The sequence below is a fragment of the Mus caroli genome, chromosome 17 (genome assembly GCF_900094665.2).
Source record: "Mus caroli chromosome 17, CAROLI_EIJ_v1.1, whole genome shotgun sequence".
Taxonomy (NCBI): Eukaryota; Metazoa; Chordata; class Mammalia; order Rodentia; family Muridae; genus Mus; species Mus caroli.
The window spans coordinates 82,232,217-82,244,800 of record NC_034586.1 but is presented as its reverse complement, the minus strand read 5'-3'; the positions used below and the strand labels follow the sequence as shown (position 1 = coordinate 82,244,800).

The window sequence follows — 12,584 nt, the reverse complement described above, 5'->3', positions numbered from 1 at the left end:
TGGTGATGGTGGTGGTGGTGGTGGTGGTGGTGGTGGAGCGGATCTTTAACAGCAGAACTGAGGCCAGGAGAGGATTAACCACCTTTCATAATGTGGTATACCAGCTCTGAAAGCTGCTGCAAAGGACATGGACCTTTGCTGTATGGGAAAGGAATGCCCATGCTTGGGGAATCATCCCCAAAGCCACTGGTCCTGTCTTACACCTCCCTTCCTTCATGCCTGGGAAGACTGCTCTTTCTCAGCACTTGGAACTCAAAGCTTAGCTGACTAGTGGCTGTCTTTCATAGCCTGGAGCTCCATGTGGGTATCTGTCATGTTCATCTCTGCCCTGGTACCTGGGATGCCCTCAGTTTCTTCTTGGAAAGAAGTTACAAAGCTCAGAACAACAGGCCTGATTAGATTTGGACCCTGGACAGGGTGCTTTGGGTGTCCCACACAATGTCTGCACCCACTCTGTGGAGGTCAACCCCGACATAGCCTCCTGTGAAAATGGAACCTAACTTGCAAGCATTAAATGACTTGCCCACGGTGCCCTCAGCGCCAATCGGCAAGCTGTGAGTCAGGACTTGTGTTCATCTTGTTCCACCTGAAGCTGGGCTCCCTGGCATGTGCCATCCTGCCTCCTGTCACGGTGTCCTGGCAGGAGGCACAGATGTGGTGACTGAGGGACTGGCTGGAGCCAGCTCTACGATTTCTGCCAGTTGTGTGTAGCTGTATTATAAAGAAAATGCATTCAGCTCGGATTGCTCAGTTCAGCGGCCACCGTGGGTATTAAGATCTAGGTGTTTGGGCTAGAAAGAAAGCTCAGTGGTTAAGAGAAGAGAAGAGGACCTGGGTTTGGTTCTCGGCACCCACATGGCAATTCACAACCATCAGAAAACCCAGTTCCATAGCGTCTGACACCTTTTCTGGTCTCTGTGAGCTCTTGCATGCATGGGGTGTCCATATATACAGCTAAGCATGTGTGCATGCTCACACGTGCGTGTGCATACACACACAAACTAAAATAAATGTGTACAAAAATTTCAGTATCTTTTTTTTATACTTTATGGGTGCAGCATGTACCTAATTCATAGCTCTTAGGAATTTGGGGGTGTATGTATACATATATGTATACATACATATGTATGTATGTCCTAATAGATATCATTTCACACAGCCACCCGAGATTCAGCATACCATACATGTACCATCTGTGATGTGCTCCGTATTATATTCAAATGTTCTGTCTATCCTATTCTACCCCATTGTACCCTCTGCCTTTTCAGATTCTTTTCCCACTGAGATAATTTGACAGCCTGCTTCTGGGTGGATCCTGAAGTGCAAGGAAAAGGACTTGGGGGCCCAAGGGCCTGAGCATGATATGGAAATTAAGGGGATGAAAACCTCTAGGAGAGCTATCACTGGGCCTGCTGCGGCATCTTAGGCCAAGGCCACTGAGCAGAGTTCTGCAGAGAGCAATTTGTATCTAGTTGGGCCCACAGCAGTAACATCCCGTGCCTGTGTATCTAGCTGGCAGCAGGCAGCATACCATGGCACACATGAGCTCACTCTGCTGCTAACTGTGGCAACCTCTGCCACTTACTGAGGACATTTGAATGCAGTATCATTGCTAAGAGCTAGAGTTTTCAAGAGGGAAACTGCAGTCTGGTCTCAGCAAAGCCCAGGGGTCTCCATGCACCAGCCTCCCAATTCACCTTATTTATGAAAATGTCTCAGATGGAGATCAGTTCTCTTGGCCTAGGATTGATTGCAGTGCTGCTGGCTGGCTTTGAAACAGGGATGGTAAACATTCAAATGTGTGCTTCTCACGTCAAGGTGAGGTCACCCACTTTCTCTCCCCATTCAACAACAATGTCAGGTTTCCTAATGTGGGAACGAATTATCCTAAACTTCCAGGTATAGACAGGCATGGGTCTTGGGCCATAAAAGGTGAAAAGAAAATTTAGAGATGAACCTGAGAGAGAAATACTATCTGGATGAGCGAGCCCTGTGGAGATCTAGGAGGTATTCACTCATCCCCAAGTTGATCAAACACAGGAAGCATCCTAAGAGGGGGTTGGGGGAGGGGATGGGGGTGGGAACATACCTCTGATCAAAGCAATAGGACTCCCTCAGCAGAAGTAATGGTTGACCTTGGCTCACAGGTCTAAGGCAGCCCACTGGACCCTTGTCACTACATCAATGCATGATTGGAATTTTCTATGATAAAAACGTAAAAACCTAGAACCCTATCCTTAAAGGCATGGTGCCGAGTGAAAGACGCAACACGAACAAATGATAGACACGCTGTGTGGCTCGTTTACGTAAAGTTCCAGCAAACCAATGGAAGTGGCAGCTGCACGAGGAAGGTCAAACGCCAAGGAGATGGAGATGGTTCACTTGGTCAAGCATTTCCTAGACAAGCACGAGAACTGGAACTCCATTTCTGGAACCACGCAATGTATGGGGACACTTGTAATCCAAGCACTGGAAGGCAGAGGTGAATAGATGCCACCAACTCATTGGACAACTGGCCTATCTAATCTGAGAGCTCCAGGTCAACGAAGAACCCTTGTATCAAAAACCAAGGTGGACAGTAGCTGAGTAATGACTCTAGACGCCATTTCTCGTTCCACACTTGTAAACACGTGCACTCTGCAATACACCCCACGCCCCCGCCACCACCAGACATGAACACACATTCAAAAAGAAAAGGAAAGGCTCTCCCTTTAGAAAAGGGTGAATTGATGTTGTTTGGAGCTAAGGGAACCAGGGAGAAGAAGGAGGGAGGCTAGCTACGGTCTCCAGGAAAGCTGTAATTCACTCACTCTGCAGGTCATCTCAATTTGACAAGTATACTCCGTAGGATTCGTCTCTACTCAAGGCCAAGGGTTTCGTGCTTCACTGGCCCAGCCGTTAGCAGCCCTGACTTATCTGGACTCACATGCTAAATAACAGTCTGTGCTCCATGGGAACCCTTCAAGGTGGGATGTCTCAGAAGTGAGACTCCAGAAACCACCAGGGCAAGAAGATGGCTTGCATACCTGTGGCCAAGCCCCTTCACTGTGAAAAGATAAGTTTTGACATAAAGTCATCCTAGACAACAAACCTAATGTGCATTTGTCAAATCCCAGAATTCTAGTCATAGTTGAACATTACTTTTAGATTACATCCAAGTCTGCTACTTGCTCCTTACGTATTCCCGGTACAAACAACAAGGCGACTTGGGGGTGCTTCTTTCTGTCATGACTGATGACTCTATGGAGATTCAAGGCCTGAACTTGGAGGATGATGCAGGCAGGGGACCCCATGAGCATGCACAGCATACCTATACCCCTGAACTCTGCACAGAACAAACGTAGGCTGGCGGCCTTAAAGGACTGAGCCCCTCCTTAGGGAGGGCTAAGATCATTTCTGATTTTTCCTTGGCCACACCTGAGCCAGCCTCTAAGCACTGTCCCTGCACTCCTGGCTGCTGGCCAAGCCTTCAAAGCTCTTAGCAAGACAAAGGCAGACAGGAGGACATTGCTTCTTTAGCAAGGTGGCTCCATCTGTAAGATGGAGGGTAGGACATGACCTAACAAGACTCCTGGGATTGTGCATGGAGGACCTGGATTCCAGCCAGTCTGGTGAAAGCCTCTTTTCCATCCTGTCTTTCTCTGTCTTGTAACTTTGAAAGGCAAAGCTTATAGCATCTCTCTTTGGTCCTATCAATGAAGCCCTGAATCCCGTAGTCACTATTATCATCTACATATTTCAATTTGTCTCTTCCTGCACGCTAACTCTACCTAGGTTCTGTTGGTTGAGTGTTGGTGGGAAGAGTTTTTTCTTTGCTTTTGCCAGGCAGCAGTAAGTCCTTCAGGACCATAGAGAACGGGCCAGGCACAGGCTCCATGAATCCCGCTGATTAGAAGTGGTCTGAAGCCATCTTTTCTCGGGTGCTTCTCTCTCCCTAACCATCACCATCTTTCTCTGCCCAGACTTGGCTTCTCCAGGAAGCTGGCCCTGATTTCTCCTGCTTCTCTCCCTTCCCACCATCTTTAGCTTCACCGATCCTCCCATGCTCTCAACAAGTAGGTGTGGGGTGTGTGCATATGTTCAAATATTGGTGGAGCGAGGAGGAAATTAAGTTCAATAAATACTATGTCCGTGAACCCACGAAGACATAGCCCATCTCAACAGCCAGTCAGCTACAATGGAAAATTCATGAGCCTAAAGAAATGCCCAGTCAAATCCAGAACAGACTAGTCAGGCACTTTCCCGGGGTACTTATGACATGGGGGCAGGGGGCTTCTGCAACCAGATTTCTCAGATAGCAAAATGGCTTGTCTGGGTTTTACCACTGTAACTGTCTGGCTAAGAGACTCTTGGACATCTGTGCCCTGGAATGGTATCTTTGGTGACAGCTGCCGCATCAAAGCTAGGGTACCGAAAGCCATACAGCTTGCATCCATCCAAAACACTACTGAGACGGAAAGCAGAGGGAATGCACATGGTGATAATACAGCAAAAAGAGGTGACTTGTGCCAGATGTGGTGGTGCGTGTCTATAATCCCAGCACTGAAGTTGAGGGAGGGAGGGAGGGAGGAAGGGAGGGGTATTAGGGGTTTAAGACAGCCTGGGCTACATAGCCTAGTATTCCAGCCTAGTCTAGATAACATAGCTCTCTAGTCTGAAAACTAAAGTGATCTTACATACTGTGAAGGAACATTTAATACTATCACAAGGGACAAAGACCTGAGAATCCCCCATTTGGTGAGCCTCCCTCTGTAGCACCAATGACTGCATCAGAATTGAGCCCAGCAGGCTCTGCATAACTCCTGAGAGGCATGCCTTCCTGGTCTTCAGCTGGCTACTGCCCTGAGTGGTGCCACCACCCAGTAACCTGAACTTTCTTGAACTCTGTGTAGTAGGGGGAGAATCTAGACCAGCCTTCCCCAGTCTTAGGGAGGCTCCTGGCCCTCTTCACCATCCTTCTTGCTAGGTAGCAGACACAGTGTTCATCATCCTAAGATACCATAGGCCAGAGTGGAAGGCCATGGTTGTGTCTGATTTCCAAGCCCAGCCTCCAAACATCATATGTTTCCCTGTAATACTTAACCTCTTGGCTCCTGGAGCCTTAGTGAGGGAGGAAGAGGGCCTTCAGACTATGAGAAGGAGTCATGAAGGGAGAGAGGGGAACTAGAGGGGAACTAACTCCCCCAAGAAGCCAGGGGGATACACCAAGTGTCTTAGGCTTGCTAATGGTCTAGGCTTGCTACTGGTCATGTTTCCAATTATATGAGAGAACTATTCTCACTCCATTTTACAGATAAGGTCAGAGGGTCAGGGTGAAGTGACTTCTCATGATCACAAGGCTATCCTGTGACAGCACTCATGGTCTCTCTGTGATCAAAGCCAGTTCCCTGTCCACTGGACCATGCTATCACGTCAGTAAGCTACCAAACACTGGTATATGGACTTTCCCCACAGCCTCTAGACCTGAGCCAGAGTCCCTACAGCTCTTTTCGAGAGTCAACACCCTCTTAGGGGCCAAGGGATGTCACTCTGACATGGACATTGTCTTGAAAGTGTCTTTACTGAAGGACCCAGCAAAATCCTGGGCCTGGTCCACCCAGGGTGGAAGATAATGATGGTGTCTCACTGGTCTCCGCCATACCATCCATGCTATCGGGGGGTCCCTGGGCCGGTAGACTAGCTTTAGGGAATGCCTGCCCAGCAGGATTCCTCCTGGGGCTAAGTAAGTGAGGGTGTGAGTTCTTGAGCCCACTTCCCAGGTTTTCTCTCAGCACAGCCCAGTCATGCGGGAGCATGCAAGAGGGGCCTCCCTCGGGGTCCTGCCATGCAGCGTGGATGGCTGAATGGAGACAGATCATGAGGTTGAAGGGGACCTCTATGTCACCGGCCTGTGGGCTCACCTACCTGGAGAGACTCCCCACTCTGGAAGCCTTACCTGACAGAGGGACATTCACACTGAAGCAAACTTGAAAAGAAAGAACACGTACACAAAGACAAGTTTACTTGGCCGGCATTTCCCTTATGGCCTTTGGCGTTCACGGAGGACAGCTAGGTCTATGGGGAGGCAGCTCTCTCCCCCTCCTAACTGGCTTGCTCCCGTTCCAGTGTCAAAGCCCAGGAGCCCGTGATCTTAGAATCTAATGCTTCGGGGTTCAAAAACTTAGGGCCAGAAGCGAGCTACTGGCCCAACAACTTGCACTGGCATCCATTCCAAATACATCTCTTCCCACTACGGTCCTCCTCCCCCCACAGATAAGCCTGCCAGGAGCTCAAAAGCTCAATGAGAGATAGGTGTGTTAGCGATTAGACAGCACCGCCATCTTGGAAGGAAATCTCCAATGAGACAAAATGTTCCTGCTTAGCTATTATCTGTAGCATCAGAGGCTCTGCTAGCTGTTGTCCGTTAGATCTTATGTCTGTGGAAATTTTGGTTTGGTGTTGATGGAACATTGTTTGCCTAAAATCAGTTCAGTGTGTGGCTGCCTGGAGCAGGGATAGGAGGAATATACAGGGGTCCCGAGGAGGGAAGGCGCTGCTATATTGGAGGATGCATGAGGAGAAGCTTTCCACACTGAAGTAGAGGCCAGCACAGCGGGGTGACGATCTAAAGGCTGGAAACCCAGCTGCACTCCTAACGTCTGGGGAATCACAGGAGGGGTTAGACAGGGAAGCTGAGGCGCCAGGGGCCTTGGAATCTCAGCTTAGCAAACAAGTCAGGAAGACATAGCCTGCAGCCACAGCAGCCAGCGGAGGTATGTGATGGAAACTGACCAGAGGCTCAATTCCAGCCTTCAATCTGGACAATCTCTTGGTGATATATCTTCAGAGGCAGGAGGCTTCCTGTGGAGGGGCTGGGAGCCAGGTTGGAAGCTGTTGTGATGTGGGTGTGAGCAGCCCCACCCCCACCCCCCACCCCCAGGTGAGCCAGGCATGGCAGAGACAAATCTGGCTGTTTGGTGAGTTTGAGGAGAATTAAAGAGTTCTAGAAACACAAAATAACTACACTGTAGCTATTCTCAAACACTAAGCTGGATGCTATGACTGCTCCTGGGCTCAGTGGAATGGAGTCTTCCCTGAATCCAACAGGCAGGTCACCTGCTGGATGTCTCCGCTGTGGTGGCCAAGAGGGAAGTGAAGGAATTGGCTACTGACTAGGTTTTTGTGGGATGGTGGCATTCTGGTCAACAGGGCATAGCTGGAGAGCAAGTGGGGCTGATTCCAAAGAGAAAAAAAACAAAACAAAACCGCAGGCTCTTTTAAGAGTCCCAGCACTTGACCACATTTCTCTCCAGGTGTTTGGTATTAGTAGGAATGGGCTTTTCTGACCCTGCCTCATTTGCCTGTTTAAACTTGTGGCCAGCTGTCTCTTTGTGGCTGGCAACAATCACGAGGCTGGTACTGTTTGCTCATAGATTTTATCTTGTTTTCTCCACACAGTGTCATCCCTTTCTTTGACACCAGTCTGTAAGACAGGATCCAAGAATCTCACAGTGTCCCTGGCTGATAGCAGTCCCTTGTCCTCATGGCTTCTTCCCAGCATTGAACCGGCTTTCCTTCAGCTGTCAAAGCCAGGCCTTATTGAGCTCTCTTAGGAAGGCACATAGCATGTTCTCTAGTTATAAGACACCTTGAGCCAAGGAAAGCCAGTCTAATAATGGAACCTCTGACCCATGGGGATGACTTTGTAGCATTGTGCCAAAGTAGCTCTCTCCCCCAGTGACCTGTGGGTGACTGCATTGTCCAAGGCTGCATCTGCTTAGGAAGCACAGAGCTGGCCTGCCTCTCGGCTACTGCCTGGGCTAGGCTGTCATCCCGATGCTAGTTGGCTCCGTGAAGAGAGTGGCTTATAAAAAAACCCATCTGAGTTTCTTTCTACAGTGGGCCTTTGAGGTTTTCCCAGATGATAAATGGAATGACTTCAGTGCAATCCAATGTCTTTTGCCGGTCTTGAGCATGCAGGCACTACAGACTACTGGTGTTTCCATATCTCAGGAAGGAGATTTAGCTTGGGGACAGAGCTAGGACACCTTTCTAATAACAACTTTCTCTTACTCTCTCTCTCTTTTCTTTTTATTTACAAATTTGATATTTACGAGAGAGGTTGCAGATTCCATAGATAGAAATGTGATCAGATATTTAAACGCCTTGAAGACTCGTGCCTGGTAGTGCTGAACGACCCACAGGACTCAGCCAAACACCTCCTGCACAGTCTTCTAACTTCCTTCCCACTTTCTTCATACCTAATGAACTAATTTTCTCATTTCAGCCAAATATAAATCAGCCCAACGAATCGTACATCCTTGACTTCCAACATGGTACTCTGGGCACAGTGGGGTCATGCTCACAAGACACTTGCAATGGAAATGGTGAAGACAGTTTCAGGAGACTCAGATGTTGGAGGCCCCGTGTGGCCCAGTCTTCTCTTTTGGACATACTCTCAAGGGGAAAGAAAGCCACCGGAAGCTCATGTGAATCCCCAGCAGAGGAATCGAACAGGGTCCTGCTTCTAATCTCAGGAGGAAGTCTCCCAGAGGTTGAAGTAAGGGAAGCCCAGTCTTGTGCATTGGGGTTCAGGGAAATGTGCTCTGAGACCTCATCACAGACCCAGCAGTATGTTTCCTCCTTCTGGCTTCGAGGGACTCCTTATACCTTTACCTACAAGAGCATCTTCCCATCTGGCTATGGACAACCTGAGGGGGCTCTCTGCCTGCCTGAGCTGGGGTGAAACCTGCTCGTTGGTGGAGTAGGACATGTGGAAGCCTGTTCCTGCTTGTTCCCCATTCTTCCACCTTTTCCTTGGTGTCTTGGTTCCGTCCCAGATCCCAGGCTCACTGCCACCTCACACTCTTCTGCACGGCCCCCTGTCCTTCTGCTCTTAACTTGTGGGTGGGAGGGCCACTGATCAAGGTGTGGTTCCTCTCAGAAATGCCTTGTTAGAGAACGGACAGAAGCCATGCTTAGAGTGCTAAGAGATCGTATTCCAGACTAGAGATGGGAACCCAGCGAGGATGTTCTGGACTGATGGAGCTTTAAAAGATGCTCCAGGAACTGGAATTTCTCACCACTGCTTATATCCGAGAGCCTGCCTTGACTTTGAGCAAATATTCCTAGAAAAGGCCCGTGGTCACTTCTCATATCCCGTCATCTATTAGACCCCAGAGTAAGCCTAATCTCCGTGACTCCATTCATTTAAATGTCCTTCGAGATTATGGCTCCGGCTCCAGCCCCTTCCCTCTGGGAGCTTCTCTACAGCACTGGCTTCCCTCATCCACACTAGCCTTTGCTTCTCTTCATGGTTCCAGGGGACTTCCTTGGGCCTCTCCTCCCTATACTCTCTTGAGAGGCTGAGCCTGTGTCTTCCTCTAGCCTTTCTGAGTCTGACTTCCCCATGAATCTGGCTGAGAGTGGCTCGTTGGCCTAGAGCCTCAACATAATTTCCAGCCGGTCTCGTTCGGGCTCTTGTTACTTGGACCTGAACATTTCTAGTTCTGCTTCTCATCGCTCTAGGGATTAATTAAGTTAAACTACATAGAAATTGTAATTCAGCCCTCAGGCTTGATCCTTCCATTTCATTTCCTTTGCTAGGCCTTTAGCGACCTGCTTCACACATTCTCTCCAGTATTCAGTCGCTCTTGGCTTTGGAGACAACTTGTAGTGCATCAGGCAGGCTGTCACATGTGATGAGCTCTGTGTGCCCTAAAAACCAGAACTCCAAACCTTCCCTATCTACAAAACCCACAACCTGGGCATGACATGGGGTGAGGGTTGGGGTAGGGGAGCATAGAGCTGTAGTGAGATGGGCTAAAGTGGAAGAGAGGTTTGCAGAGAGAAGTGGACCCCCAAGCCTCACTTGTTTGAAGCTGTGTATCTCTCAAGAATCACACAGACCAAAGCAGAAAGCAATGTAGGAATGGTGGCAAGCCCTAGCGCCATGGCTTTTCTGTCCTTGAGGCTGAGGGAGGAAAGACTCCTCTGACAGTACTGGTTGATGACCTCTGGTCTTCTGCCAGCCTCATAGGTCTGAAGCTACTGTCTAAGAAACTCTTCCCTTCAGCTCCCTGGTGCCTGAAGCTAGCGGAGATTCATAGTGTGAATGACTACCTCAGTGGATAATGTTGCCTGCTCTTCCAACACTTCCATGTTAGATTAGCCCGCAGGACATGGCTTTGGGTCCCCGGTTGAGCCTTGACTGGAGTCCACTGTTCAGCTTCTCAGTGCCACGCCCCACTGGTCCCCACTCCTGACCTGTGCCTGGCACTGCACATGGAAGTACTGTAGCATATGCGGTGCCTTGAGCAGGCAGAGGGCAGGGACGTATTAGAGACGGGGACAGTGATGGAGGCCAGGACACAGGCTGTCCTCCCTGCACGACTGTGGGTCGGTCTTTCTCCAATAGTCGCTGACTCTCCCCTTACACTCTGCCATATAAGGACGGTGACAGCACTGGGCTAATATTTTACTTTACGTAGACACTTTCAAGGCAAAACCTTTCTCTCGGGGAAAAAAAAAAACCCTCGCATGTATCTCTATGCCATGTGGAAAACTAGCGTCATTGTGACCGATCAAAATAAGTAAAGCTGGGGGAGGTATGACCATGGTGCTGTAGGCATCGTAGTTTTGACAGTCAATGTCTAGGGTCTCAGACGCCTCTGGGAGACTCCTCCCTGGTTTTTTCAGCGATACCCAGGCTGCTCGAGGCTCACACAGACTGGTGCCAAAGTACCAGCTGACCATAGAGGGGAAGGGCTGGGAGCCCCACTTACAATTCTCGGCTTGAAGGGGGGCTTGATTTTCTTCTGCTCCAGCAGTACCCAGTCAATCTCCTTGAAGAATGGATGTTGCTTGATGGCGTCCTCCCCGTTCTGCGCTGCCACACAGCCCAGGCGCTTGTGCGGGTTCTTGGTCATGAACTATGGGAGGAAGACACCAAAGAGTTACTGATGGAGCCTCCCGGGTGTGACTCATGAGGGGATATCTTCCACATCATTTCCTACGTCTGCGTTTACATGCTAGGGGCCTATCTGTCCTCAGGGTGTTCTATCTTTGAATATATGGTGTAGCATGTGTCAGACAGCATTCTAAACATAGTTCAGATATGGATTCATCTCCCTTGAGGTACCATTACTACTTCTACTTTAAAAGGGAGGAACTTAAGGCACAGACAGGCTCGTTAGCTGGGCTGAAGATGCACAGCCAGTAAGGTACCAAGTTGAGATTAGGACCTGACTCTGCCTCTCTATTGCCCCAGATATTCAGGTCTTTTCAACAGAGTCTGGGATCCTGGCAGTCACTCATTCACAGCAAGAAAGTAGGCAAAGACAACCAGGTATGCAAATGACTAAGGGTATGCAAATGTATGCAAATTATCAAACATCCCTCCCAATTCTTTCTTTCCCTAACCCATCTCATGGTTTTAGTTTGAATTTTCAATTGTCACACAAAAATGTCCATGCTTGGGCCAGCAAGATGGCCCAGTGGATAAAGGTGTTTGCTTTTACCAAACCTGACAAACTAAAAAATATTTTTGATGTGCACCAAAAAATAAAGGTGTTTATGTGGTGTGTGTGTGTGTGTGTGTGTGTGTGTGTGTGTGTGTGTGTGTGTTGAGGGCTGTATGTGTTGTCCATGATGTGTTAGAGATCAAGTACAGTGTTTTATAGGTAAAAGATCTCTAGTGACAAAGACACTTGGTGACTGTGGTGGAATTTCAAGGCTCATCAGCAGAAGCAAACGTCTCATATGGGAAAGGGTTAGGGCTAGGATTGGTGTCCTATGATCTGCCCCTGGTGTCCTTAAACCCAAACCACATGGGCATTGATTTGAAGATGACTTGTGGTCCCCGTCTCCTTCACCTACATGTCCAGGAAGTCACTCTGGTTCAGTGACTCAGATGTCACACACTGGCTTATATACTCTTTTGTTTGGCACATGGAGATGTTTCAGTTTGAGTGTTGCCTACTTTTAATCTCTGGTTCAGTGTCCCCTGCAGTGCCTTAGTGTTCTCTAAGAAGCCGGCAACATGTTGATTCCTCCGCTGATATTTGACCTCTGTGTGCTTGTCAACTTGAATTATAAGCTGACTAAAGTGCACCTCCCCTTGACCCCTGAGATGCGTTCACCCAGCACTGGCTCCATTCCCTCCTTCTACCTGGTGCTCAGGAAACTGGAGGCTGCAAGGGAGGCTAGCTGGCTCTCAGGGAACTGCGCTGAGTTTAGCAGCAGCAAGATGGCAGCTCGCTGCGGCAAAGGTTCTTCACTGCTCTGAGACAGAAAAGGCCTTCTCTAGATCCCGAACCACCTCCCAGTGAGTAACATCCTTCAGTGAGGTAGCTCTAAGGACAGTCTTAGAAAACATGGGCTACAAATGTTAAGTGACAAGCTAAGGGGATGGGGAAGTGGGCTCCAAAGATAAAGCAGTGGTCCCCTCTGCCCTCCATGGGCCTCCCTCCCTCCTTCAGCTAGCAGAGATGAGCCTAAGGAGGAAGCCCTGTGGTAATGCCCCGGGCAGGACGCTCTCTTCTCAGACATTAAGCAGTTACCACAGCATAACCCCTAACCCCTGAGTCTGTGCAGGTCAACGGTTC

At 49.1% G+C, this 12,584-nt stretch overlaps 1 protein-coding gene across 2 annotated transcripts in view; it reads right to left on the bottom strand.

Moving 5' to 3' along the window:
* Nucleotides 1-12,584, bottom strand: part of Prkce (protein kinase C epsilon) — a 479,816-nt gene that overhangs the window by 14,884 nt on the left and 452,348 nt on the right. The window contains exons 14-15 of one of the 2 annotated variants that reach the window (XM_029471044.1): nt 10,764-10,910; nt 5,936-5,965 (exon numbers count right to left, since the gene is read on the bottom strand). In XM_029471044.1, coding sequence (XP_029326904.1) covers nt 5,951-5,965; nt 10,764-10,910 — 162 coding nt within the window. In that variant the 3' untranslated portion in view covers nt 5,936-5,950. The remainder of the gene's footprint in view (nt 1-5,935; nt 5,966-10,763; nt 10,911-12,584) is intronic. The other variant, XM_021186165.2, reaches the window with a different exon arrangement.